The 14,186-nt window shown below is 21.6% G+C and overlaps 1 protein-coding gene across 1 annotated transcript; it reads right to left on the bottom strand.

Annotated features, from left to right (window-relative positions):
- Positions 1-13,681: 13,681 nt before the first annotated feature.
- HO173_008083 (uncharacterized protein) lies at positions 13,682-14,005 on the bottom strand (the record flags this gene model as incomplete). The annotated part of the gene is made up of 1 exon (XM_037309983.1): positions 13,682-14,005. The coding sequence occupies one exon, from the start codon at positions 14,003-14,005 to the stop codon at positions 13,682-13,684; it is 324 nt and encodes a 107-aa protein (XP_037163280.1).
- Positions 14,006-14,186: the final 181 nt, after the last annotated feature.

Below are 14,186 nucleotides of genomic sequence, written 5' to 3' on the forward strand. Positions count from 1 at the left end.
TTACGATTTAAATTACTAAGAGATTATAACGACTAGATTATAAAATAATTAATTATATATTACTTACTTTTAACGATAATAGTAAAAGATTATTAAGAAGAAATATATTTAATATTAATTATATTATTAAAATATAATATAATAGTTAAGAAATCTTAGATAAATAAATATAAGATAGTTTTTAATATATTATAAAATAAGATACTCTTTCTACTCGATCGATATAATTATAATAATAATTAGATATTAATAATAGACGAACTCCCGTTTCTATTAACTTCGAACCTTCGATCATCTATATTACTTACTCTTTTACCTATTATACTAAAACGATAAAGCTCTTCCTTATCTATTTACGATAGCGAGATCGATTTAGATATCTTCTTATTAAATAAGAATGAGAATAATAAGAAATCTAAGTTTATTAATATCGCTAAGATTAATATAGCGGTTTACTATTAACTAATCTATAAAAAAGATAATAAACTATTTATATTAATAGTGAATAAGATCTATAATAACTCGTTAATATTATATATATCTCTTATTACTTAAATACCTCGCGATTCTCGTATATTAATTAATAGATCTTATCTCTATAACTTAGAAAAGAAGTATAAAAGATATTATAATTTTAATTATTCTATTTAGATTAATAATATCGACAAGATTAGTTCTAAGAAGATAAAATATAAGCTATCTACGAAGTATTACGACTATCTCGATATTTTTAATAGAACTAAAGCGAATATACTTTCTCTATATCGTTCTTATAATTATAAACTAGAATTCAACGATAATATTAATAAAATAAAACTTTCGAAAAGTAGAATCTATTTAATATTAGGATATAAATTAAAATAGATAAAGAAGTATCTAAATAAATATTTAAAGAAGGGATTTATAATACTAAGCTATACACTATTCGCCTTATCTATTTTATTCGCGGAAAAGTTAAATAAAGAATTACGTTTTTATATAGACTATTGAAAGCTAAACGCTATTACTAAGAAGAATTGATATTTAATTTTATTAATAGATAAGGTTTTAGTAAGAATCTAGGAATATAAATATCTTACTTAATTAGATATTATAGCCGCGTTTAATAAACTACGTATATACCCCGATAGCGAGAATTTTACTACTTTTATTATCTTCCTTAAAGTATATAAATATCGAATTCTCTTCTTCGATCTAATTAACGGCTTAGCTATATATTAATAATATATAAATAATATTCTATTCGAGTATCTAAACGACTTCTATTAAATCTATCTCGATAATATACTTATCTATAGTAAAATAAAAAAGAAATATATTTAATATATTAGATAAATTCTTTAGAAATTAAGGGACGTCGGCCTTTAAGTAAATATTCTTAAATACAAATTCTATATTTAGGAAACTAAATTTTTAGGTCTATTAATATCTATAGATAGGTTATAAATAAACTCTATTAAAATTTAGGCTATTATCAAATAGACTATATCTATTAATCTTAAAGAGATATAGATCTTTATCGAATTTTATAATTTTTATTAGCGGTTTATTAAAGACTTCTTTAAAATAGTTAAATTTATAATAAAACTTATCGCGAAAGAGATTATATTTGATTAATCGCTAGTATATTAAAAAACCTTTTATTTTCTAAAAGTCGTTATTATGAAAGTCTTAGTTCTACGTTATTTCGATAGAATAAAAAACGTCGTTCTAGAGATTAACTCTTTCGACTACGTTAATAAAGATATTCTTTTTTAATATAATAATAAGGGAGTACTTTACTCGATAGCCTTCTATAGTAAGAATCTTATTTCAATCGAATATAATTATTAAATCTACGATAAGAAGTTACTAGTTATTATTCGCTATTTTAAATACTAGCGTTCTAAGTTAGAATATATCAATATTTCTATTAAGATCTTTATAAACTATAAGAACTTAATATACTTCATTAAAGAAAGAGACCTTAATTATCGTTAAACTCGCTATTTAAATATACTATTTAAATTCAATATAAAGATTATCTATCGATTAGGGTTTTAGAATATTAAGGTAAATATACTTATACGAATAGCTAAGTGTAAATTAATTAATTTTAAAAATAAATAATTACGTTAATAGTATTAAATAATTCTTATCTTTAATTAATTAAAATTAAATAGCGAATATATTAACGTATATATAATTAATAACTCTATTTATTATAAGATAGTAGGGGCTAATAAGAAAGACGAATATTATATAAAAATCTGTGAGGCTATCGCCGAAAATAAGAATAAGTTTTAAGAGATTACTCTTAGTAAATACTTCGTATAAGACGAGATACTTTATTATTAGAATTATTTATAAGTATTTAATAATATATATATTAATATTATTTGAGAGATATACGATTAATCGTTTTACGAATATTCTAGAATAGTATATATTTATAAGCTACTTAAAAGGAAATACTATTAACGAGATATAAGAACTATTATAACTATCTATATTTAGAATTATTATATCTATTAGAGGGCTAAAACGCCTCGTAATTAAAAGTATAATTTATTATAGTTTCTATTAATCTTATAAAAGCGATAGTAAAATATATCAATCAACTTCGTTATAGATTTACTTATATTTAATAACTATAACGCTATTTAGATAGTAATTAATCGATTTATTAAGAAATATTACTATATAGTCTATTTCGATATTAATAAAGATACTATTACTAAGAAGATAGTTAACTTACTATTTAAGAAAGTATTTCGCTTATATAACTTATCGACCTTAATAATATTAAATTAAAACTCTTAATTTATAGCTATTATATAAAAGTCTTTTTATAAAAAATTAGATATTATAGCTAAGCTATTAATAGTCTTCTATTCTAAAATCGATAAATAGATTAAATAAGCGAATTAGAATATAGAGCGTTATCTTCAAATATATTATAACTATATATAAAACGACTAAGTAAGATAACTATCTATTATTAAGTTTACCGACAATAATACTATCTTATTAATTATCGATATTTTATCTTTTCTTATAAATAAGAGATTTTATTCTTAAATAACTTTTAGCTTAAATATTATTAACTATAAGATTATATATAAGCGTTTTAATACTACTTAAACGAAGGATATTACGAATTATATAAAATAAATTCTTAAGTATATTCGAAGTAATATAAATCGCGTTTAGAAGGCTATAGTTACGTAAGCTAATAAGTATTAATAAAAGATTACTTTTTAAGTAGACGATACGATCTTTCTAAATAGCAAGAATATTACTTTTAATCGCTCTTTCCGTAAACTAGATTATAAGAGACTCAGTTTATTTAAAATTATAGACTTTATTAAAATCTCTTATTATTTAGAATTTTTATTAAGTATAAGAATTTATAATATCTTTTATCTTAATCTCTTAAGTCTTATAGTAAATAATCTATTACTAGAATAGATAAACTTTTTATCGAAATATATTACTATTAATAATTAAATCGAATAAGTTATTAAGAAAATATTTAACTTTAAATTAATTTATAATTATCTTAAGTATAAGATTAAGTAAGAAGATTTTAATAATAATTCTATCTAATATAATATAAACGACGATAAATTCGAAAATTGCTAAGATCTAATAAACGACTTTTATAAATAATATTTCGAAGAGTTTTATTTATAAAGAGTTAACTTATAAGATAATAGAGGATATCTCATTTTTAGTCGAATTAAAACCGTTCGATATCTTTACGATAGCCTCATTTTTTTTAAACTCGAGAATTGATTTCTTAAATCTATATTAATCGGAAATTATCTTATATATAGCTTTTCGCGTAAGCCCCCCTTATTAATATAACTCTAAAGATCTTTCGAAATTATATTAGTATATATATAGACTACGCTATCGCCGTTATGAAATATAATTAATATTAATTAAATGATATATTATAGAGAAGATTATATTAAAGTTATTTAATATTAAATTAGAGTTTTTAGCGTTTACGACTTAATTCGATTTAAGAGCTCTTAATTAATTATATCGCATTATTTTATCGATATCTTATCCGCTTAAATATAAATTCGAAAATCGCTATTATTTATTTCTACGCTTAGGAATACAATTTTTATTATATTATATTAATTTTTTTTCGACTAAGCTCTTTATATATGTTTATACTCTAGCTAGCGACGTCGCTATAGTGTAAATATAAAGAGCTACTATTATTTCTAATATCTCTTATAAAAAAAGGTATAATATTAGAGTTCTCGAATACGATTATTTCTTTACTACTTTTATTATTTTTCAGACGTTAAATATATATATATATTTATTTTTCTATCTTTTTACTTATTAATTATAGAATATAATTTAACGAAGGGGAGAGGGATATTACGAGCGTATTCTTAATATATCTCTTAGCTCTATAACTAGCGAGCCTTAACGAAGATATCCTCTATTATATTATATCTTCTTTTCATCTATATAGTTCGATATCTTAGTTATCTTATTAAATATACCTATATTAATATTATATCTATATCGATTCTAATAAAGTATAGAGATATAATCTTTAATTTAGTATAGATTTTAAGATAAGAAGTCTCTTTTATTAGAGTAATAGTATTTTTATAAATATATATTTATATTTAAATTAATTTAAGAAGTTTTATTTTATAAATATAAAATATATAAAATTATTAGATTAAGTATAATAATTAAATTTTATTAATTAAGCGTAATAAGTAGAATAATAATTAGAATATCTTATTCTTAACTTAAAATAGTTTTTCTTTTATTTATTATATATTTTCTTTTTATAAAAATTACGTCTAGACTTTAATAATATTATATTATTATTTATAAACTTATATCTTATTATAATTATTTAAAAAATTATATATCTTTTAATTATAAAGTAATTCTTTTTATATAAAATATATATAATTAAGTCGCTAGATATTAGTTAATAATTTTCTTTATTTATAATTAATAATTATTAAAGAGTAAGTTACATTATTAAAATTACTTATTAATTTTATTTTTATAACTTCTTAAAGTATATTTAATATAGAGATTTAAATTTAAAGCGAATTAATTAAATTTAAAGTTATATAAATTAAGATCTTCTTTATTATTTAAATAAATATAATTTAAAAAATAATTAAGTTCGTTAATCTTTATAATTTATAGATTTTTTTTAATATATAGACTTTATAATTTAATTAATAATAATATAATTAGCGCGTATAATTAACTTATTATTTAATTTAAATATATATAATTAATATAATTATATACTTTTCTTATTTATAATTATATCTTTTAAATTTCGTATATAATCTCTTAATCTTCGCCTTCGCAAAGTCTTATCTTTACTTTATTTCGATAATTTAAATAAATCTAAATTAATAATTAATAAATTATTAAGAATTTCTTAAATTTTCGTAATTATCGAGTTAATAGCTTTAATAAATAATAATATTATATATTAATAAACTATAATTAATATTATAATTAGTTATTATATTAAAAGATATAACGCTATTAAATATATATTTATTTTATAAAAATAATATTATTAATTTAATTTAATTATAGAATATAAGAAAAATAATTTTATTTTCTCTAGATATAAATAATATTATAATAAATAAATATATTATAATATAAACAAGTAAAGGCCCATGAATTAAATTCATGAAGTTGAAAATTTCTAAGTTAAATCGAATTTTAGCCCTAGCCCTAAGTCAAATCGAACTCTGATCGCTTGCTATGCGTTTTTGACCTACTTCCACCACTATAAAATTGATTTAATCTATGTGATATATAGATATATATATGCGGAGAGAGGCGCGCTAAGGCCTAATTAGGAAGGTGTATCGAGTGTATAGAATTAAATAGAGAAAGGCTATGTTCTTATGGCAAGAAGTATCGAAATACCGGAAAGAAATAGAGATAATGTGCTAATTAGTGGTGTGAATCCTATAATATCTCCTACCGTAGTGAAATCTTTCGAATAATGAGATAGCTGTAGACATCGGACGGTTTCAATTCGTCCAAATATGTATCGTCCGATGTCCCTTCTGCAGAGGCCCAATTGACTATAATCGTCGCCTCCTCTTATGACGTTATTATAGTAATGTATCATATTAATACAGTGGGGATGACAGGTTAAATTGTAGTGGTGTTCTCCGCTTGCTAAGTGATAATTTAACGTGGAATCTTAGAGAGCTGAGCCGTATTCTTGACGATGGTGGCTTTATTGCCGCTTGATTTCTTCGTAGTATTCTTCGTAGTGTTCTCCGCAGTATTCTCCGCATTAGCCTGTTGTAGTTCCTCCTCTTACTTCTTCTCTTATAGAGTATTAGACTGAGTGGCTAGCTAAGTGGCTGACTAAGTGAATAACTAAGTAACTGGCTGACGACGCTTGCCGAGTGATGATTTGATGTGGAACCGTGGAGAGTATATGACGTGGGATCTTGGAGAGCTAAGCCGTGTTCTTGACGATGGTGGCCTTATTGTCGCTTGGTTTCTCCGCAGTGTTCTCCGTAGTATTCTCCGCATTTGCCTGTTATAGTTCCTCCTCTTGCTTCTTCTCTTGTAGAGTATCAGACTGAGTGGCTAGCTGAGTGGCTGACTGAGTGGATGACTGATATAACGTGGGATCTTGGAGAGCTGAGCCGTGTTCTTGACGATGGTGGCCTTGTTACCGCTTAGTTTCTCCGCAGTGTTCTCCGTATTTGCCTGTTGTAGTTCCTCCTCTTACTCCTTAATGTAGTGGGGATGATAGGCTAAGTTACAGTGATGTTCTTCGCTTGCTGAGTGATGATTTGATGTGGAATCGTGGAGAGCATATGACGTGGGATCTTCGAGAGCTGAGCCGTGTTTTTGACGATGGTGGCCTTATTACCGCTTGGTTTCTCCGCAGTGTTCTCCGCATTTGCCTATTATAGTTCCTCCTCTTACTCCTCCTCTTATAGAGTATTAGACTGAGTGGCTAGCTGAGTAGCTGATTGAGTGAATAACTGATATAACGTGGGATCTTGGAGAGCTGAGCCGTGTTCTTGACGATGGTGGCCTTGTTGCCGCTTAGTTTCTTCGTAGTGTTCTCCGCATTTGCCTGTTGTAGATCCTCCTCTTGTTTAACTGAGTGCGAGGGTATCGAGGGTAAATATGTTCATATTGGTGGAATTGGTAGAATTGATAAAATTGATAGAATTGATAGAATTGATAGAATTAGTAGAATAGTGAAAGAAGAATAGTTATACAAATAGGTGGAAGGATTATTATCCGATCCCGGACGCGTTTGATATGATTATAATATTTTGAATGTTAGTTTAACCCACCTATCGCTGACTTAGAAGAAGTATATAGGGAAGAACATATTCGTTTAGGCTCTTTTTAAGAGCTTTTTAACGCGTTTATAAGTAGTAGTAGATAGCTGTTAAGCTCGCTTACGGCCTCGATTGCTAGCAGTAACAGATTCGTCGAGAGGTAATCTAAGGGCGTCAGTAAGGGGCTCTAATTAGGCGAGGGGTATCGAAGATGATTATATTTATATTAATGAAATTGATAGAATTAATAGAATTGATAGAATAGTAAAAGAATAATAAATAGATAGAAGGATTATTATTATTTAATTTCGAACGCGTCTGGTATAACTATTATAATTATTATATTTAAATATTCATTTAATTTATTAATAGTAGGCTAAACTTTATAATTTTTATAGCGTTAGAAAGCGTAAAGCGAGCTTTATAATTTGAGGAGTTATGAAGTAACTGTATATATCGTAAGCTGAGTACTTTAAAGTGTAAAATATCTATATATAAATTTTTAATAAGGGAGGCGTGGGAGAGCTATCGGGCTGATTTAGCCGGTCTAATTAAAGAGCGTAGCGAATTCAAATTAATGATTGGCTGCACATACAAATTTAAGATTTTCAAGCTCAGCTCTATCTTATTCTTTTATATATACTGATATTATAATAATAAAAAGAATTTTTAAGAAAGAAGAGAGTAAATTAGAAAAGAATAATATTAAATATTTATTATTAAACTAATTAATATTATATAACTAAAATCTTATTAAAATAAAATATTATTTAAAAATAAATTAAATTTAAATATTAATTAGAAAGCTAATTAGAAAAAGAGGTTAATTTCTTTTTTATTAATATATATTATAGATTTATATATAAGCGCTTCTTTCTATATTTTAAATATATTTTAAATATTTATAACTATATATATACGCCTTCTTTTATATTCTATATATTTTAATATTCTTTATATATATAATATATTTATTAAAAATAATCTTATTAATCTAATTAATTTCTATTTAATTTTATATTTATTAATTATAAGAAAAGCTCTTTATTCTAATATTATAATTTTATTAATTTATTATTTTTAAATATCGAGTTATTTATAGTTTATAATTAATTTACTTACTCTCTTTTTTTCTTCTATTATAAAAATAGAAGAAGATATTATTTCTTTTTCGCCTTTATCTATAACGAATTAATTATTATTTTTATAAAATTAAAGATATTAATTTAAAAATAATATTGCTTAATTAAAAGTAAAGAATATAATATTTTAATATTTTAATATTTTAATATTTAAATAAAAGATATTATAATATTATTTAAATAAGAGAGAGTTATATTAATAAGAAAGATCTTAAAATTTAAAAATAATCTTAATATAATAAAAGATTTAATTTTTATATATAAAAGATTTAAATAATAATTAATCTAATTAATTAAATTATTAAAGCGCTTAAATTAAATTTTAATTTTATATTAATATCTAATAAAATAGATTTAATAGTTTTAAGATATTAATATATACTCTTATTAATATAATTAGCGATTAAAATATTAATTAAATAAATATAATTTTTAATTTTAATAATTAAAATAATATAATAATAAATTAGTATTAATATTAAAGCGAATAAAATATATATTATATTAAATAGAAAAGCGTTAATAGCTAGATTAATTAGAGTTTTAAATTAATAAAATTAAATATTAATTCTATATTAATATTATTATATATTTTTAAATATATAATTATTAATTATAATATTAATTAGAAAAAGTTAGTTTTTAATTTAAAATATCGAGAATAATATAGCGATATATTATTAAGAAAATATAAGTTTCTATTATAGCGAGAAGATAGAATTTATATATTAAATATTAATTTTATTTTATTTTTAATACTTTATTCGTTTATATATCTCTTTTAATTTCTCTTTAAACATCTTAATTTTAAAATATTAATTAAATCTCTATTTAGTATAGATCTAGCTTTCTTAATTAACGATATTTAATATAAGATATTAATAAATATATTTCGATATAAAGATAGTAATAAATCTTATTTTCTTTTTAATATTAATAATAAAAAATAAAAAATATAATAATAAATAAAGATAATATAGATTATATAGAATTAGTTTAAATCTAATAGCGATCGTTAGCTTATTTATTAAGGCTTAAAAATTAGAAAATTCTAGAAATAAATATAATTTAATAAATATACGCTTATTAATTTTAAGAAGTTATATATTATTTATTATTATTATAATAAGATTTTAATTTATCTATTTATAGATTATAGAATAAGCGATATAAAAGTATATATTAAATTTAAGAAATATATTAAGAAATTTAATTTAAGTAGTTTATAATAAATAAATCTAGTTAATAATTATAAAAATTAGATATATTTCTAAATTAAATAATATAAATTATTAATAAATAGAACGATAAATAGAATATCTAGCTTACTATTTATTCTAGAAAAAATAATATTAAAATTCTCTTATAATATTAGAAAATCGAAAGTTTATACGCGAAGACTTCTCGAAATAATTTTATCGCTAAATTATAAATATTAATATTTTATTTATAATTATTAATAATTCTAAAATATTATAATTTTTATACTATTTTGATTTTAATATATAATTAAAGTTAATATCTATTATAAAGAATTAATTAATAAAAAAAGCTATAGAGCTAGAGATAAGATTATTAAAGAATTTACTTATTAATAATATTAAAGTCTCTTTAATTCTAAATTATTAATTATCTTATAATTATTAATTATTTATAATAATTTTAATCTTTTTATTAATATTAATTAATAATAATATAAGATTTTTATAGATTTTAAATATATTAAAAATAAATATATTAGCTAGAAACTTATAAGTATTATTAATTTAATTCTTATAAAATATAAGATTTAAATTTATATATTTAAATTTATAATTAATAACGCTAATAATAATAATATACTCTTTAATAATTTAATTAATTATTTTTTTATTTTTATAATAGATAACTCGCTTAATATTAAAGAATTTAAATTTTTAAATTATTTATAATATATTTCTTATATAGTATATATTATTTAATTAATTTTAAAAGAATTTTTAAATAATATTAGAGTTATTTTAATAAATAACAAATTTTAGAAAAGTTAAGATAATAAAGAAGATAAGAATTAAGTTTAAATAAGTATAGTTAATTTATTAATAACTCTAATAAAAATATAATATTTTTTATTATTATTTTAATTATTATATTATTAATTATATTAAAATTTAAAAAATTATTATATATATTAATATTAATAGCTAGCGTAAAAAAATCTTTTTTATACTATAAATTAAATAACTTTAAAATAAAAATATTTTAATATTAGATAAATATTAATTTTTTAAAAAAAATAATATTATTAGAAACGCTCTTTTAAGCTCTTTTAGAATATTAAGATTTATTAAAATTTAATTTATTAGATATTAATTCGCGCTTTACTTCTTTATATTAATATTATATACTTTTTAAAAAATAAATAAATTATTTATTTAAGATTAAATAATAAAAAATAATTATAAATAGAAATTATAATCTAGATATCTAAATAATTTTTAATTAATTTCTAATAAATTTAATATTTAATTTAGCTTATTAGATCTTTTTATAAATTTATAAAATTAATAAATAAAGAAAAGAAGATTATAATTTATTATATTTTTAATATTTATAATTATCTATTTAATTATATAGATAAAAAGCTCGAAAAATTAAAAAGAAAGAGAATTCTTTAAAAAAAAAAACCTTTTAAAGTTTTTAAAGCGGCTCGCGAGAAATTAGTTATCTATTATAATTAAATTTAATTAAATTTAGACTATTTATATAAATAAGTTATATTTTTATATTTAAATTATAATAATATAAAGTTAAAGAGATTAAATTAAAAGATTAATATTAAAAAGAAATTATAGATAAAGATTTACTAAAAAGCGTTTAAAAAGATATTTTAAAATTATTAAAATATTAATATAAGTAGTTAATTATAAAGAGTTAAGCGAATAAGTTAATTAAATAAAAATATACTTAATTAAATAATAAAATTTAAGATTAAAAATTTAAATAATAAGAATAAATATAATTAACTTTAGTAATATAGAAGAAATAATAAATCTTCTAATTATTATTTTAATTATAATTTTACTTCTAATTTTTATAAAGCTTCTTTTAATAATCTAGCGAATCTTTTAATTTTAAAATAATAAAAAAAATTAAAGCTTAAATACGCTATAATCGCTCGAATAGCTTATAATATTCTTTATTCTCTCACGGAGACTATTATATATAAGCGATATTTTTTAATAAATAAAGATATTATAATATTTAGAAGTATTATTTATTAATAATATTTTATATTCTAATAATAATTCTTTATATAAAATATTAAGAAAATAAGCTTAAATAAATTTAATTTAATTTTAAAAAAGATCTTAATATATTAAATTAGATTAAAAGAGCTAATAATACTTTATATAAAAACTTAATTAATATTTATAATAATTATATTAATAAAAGTAATAAGCTTATAAAAAGTATTTCGATAAATCTAATATTTATAAATTTATTAAGATATATTATTAATACTCTATAATATATAGAGAGATAATTAATAGATTTATAGTTAAAGAGAATTAATAATAATAGATTTAATCTTAAAAAAGAGATTTAAAATAATTTAGAAAGCGAATTTATTTATAAATAATTAATAAGTTTAATTAGATAGAGATAGATTTAAGATATTTAGAAAAATCGAGATAGAGTAGAATAGAAGAGTGAGTTAGAGTTTAAGAGAAGAATAAATATAAAGTCTATTAAGCTTATATAACGCGTTAAAGCGAATATATAAATAGAGATAATTATAGAATTTTATTCTTATAATATTTAAAGATCTAAAATTTAGAATATTCTTTTATATTATAATTTTAAGAAGAAAAATAAAAACGCTTATAGTTCTAATTATTATTCTAATTATTAATATTAATAAAAAGATAAATAACTATATTAAATTATTCTTTATATTCTCTCTCTCTTAATAAAGAAGAATAAATATATTCTATATATCTTAGTCGGATTATTCTATAAATATAGAAATTCTAATCGAGATATTTTATATATATTTTATACTATAATATAATTTTATAAATATATTATATCGTAAAATATATCGTTAAGATTTCGAATCTATATTAGAAAAATAATATGATATCTAACTTTACTTATACTATATTCGAGTACGATATAGTATTACTTAATATGAAATATTCTATAAGATATACTATATCTTTTCGACTAGTAATTATATTAGCTATAAAGTCTAGTATAACTACGACTATAATATTTAATAAGCTATATACTATATACGCTATCTATATAAGATAAAGAGATAAAGCGAAATTAATAGATTAAGGGGTGAATTTAAATAAATATAATAATCTAGTAAATAACTTTAAGACTAAGATTATTAAGTTAATTCTTCTTAAGTACTACGTATAGTATTATTATTTCGAAGCTCTCTTTAATATTAATCTTAACGTTATAACGCTCTTTTTAAGCGAATCTAAGTAGTCTAATTATACGAATTCGAAGTCTTTTAATAAAGAGAAGAATACTATAATAGATAATAATAAAGATAATATATTAATTAAGTAGAATAAGTTATCGACTAGAGATATTTAAAAGATTTCTCTAAATAATAGTCTTTTAAATTTAGATTTTAAGAAAGTATTAAAAGAATTTAATTAATTAAAGAATACGTAGTAATTAAAGAATATCTAATTAACTTAGTTAAAGATTATTTCTAATATATCTATAGCGAATAATCTTATCACGTATATATTAATAATCTCTCGCTTCGAAATCCCCGCTACGAAGATAAAGGAAAAGCGAAAAAAGCCTACGAAAGTAATTATAGAGATACTTTTATTAAGCGATAAAGAATAATTAGTAAAGAAGATTAAGACTTAATAGCGTAATATTATCGATATAATAATTAAGATAGAATAGATAAGAGATATAATAAGACGTTAGAATATAGAGATATAAGCGAAGATTTAGAAGATACGATTTAAGGCGGATTAGAAGTAGAGAAATTAATAATATATAATTCTTCTATAGTAAGTGTTAGGACCAGCATAGGTGCGATACCAGTATGGGTGAGGTAGATCAAGGATAATAAGGCTACCGAACTATGTATGTGGGAAGGAGGCATGATATAGTAGGAGATGCCTCCGCCAAGGCCCGCTAGCCATAGGGCTGAGGGCTGAGTGGTGTGTCAAGGGTACGCTCGTAACACTACCCCCCCCTCTCAATAGCCATGGCCCCCATGGCTGGTAGACCGGAGATGCACGCCCATTGCTTGCCCTGTGTCTCCAAACATCCATAGTCCGTGTAGGCCTCGACCGGAGACGATTTGCAGAGGTGTAGTGGTATTGTCCTGCAGAGATCCTGGAGATATTGGCCATATCTTGCCTGCGTGCCAGCAAGATTCCCCGAGTTCTTCTCCTTGCCATAGTCCTTCGGTAGAATTGAAGAAAATCCAACGCATGCATTCACCTCCAACACCCGTTGGCAGCCTGGCCTGGGAGCTACACTGTAGATTTGCCCTGTGTCTCCCATGCTCTTGCCATCAAAAATCCATCCTCCGTTCTATCTCCTTCGATTCGTAGGGTCTGGTAGGGAGGTAGGAGGTTGGGAAGAATCGAATGTGTTGAATGCCATTTGGTAGCAGGCTCACTATGTGTGTTGTCGACATGCTCAGTGAAGAGGTCGATATGTGTCGTTTCGGGGCTGTTCCCGT

This window comes from Letharia columbiana (genome assembly GCF_014066305.1).
Source record: "Letharia columbiana isolate WasteWater2 chromosome Unknown Sc0000027_s0, whole genome shotgun sequence".
NCBI classification, from domain to species: domain Eukaryota; kingdom Fungi; phylum Ascomycota; class Lecanoromycetes; order Lecanorales; family Parmeliaceae; genus Letharia; species Letharia columbiana.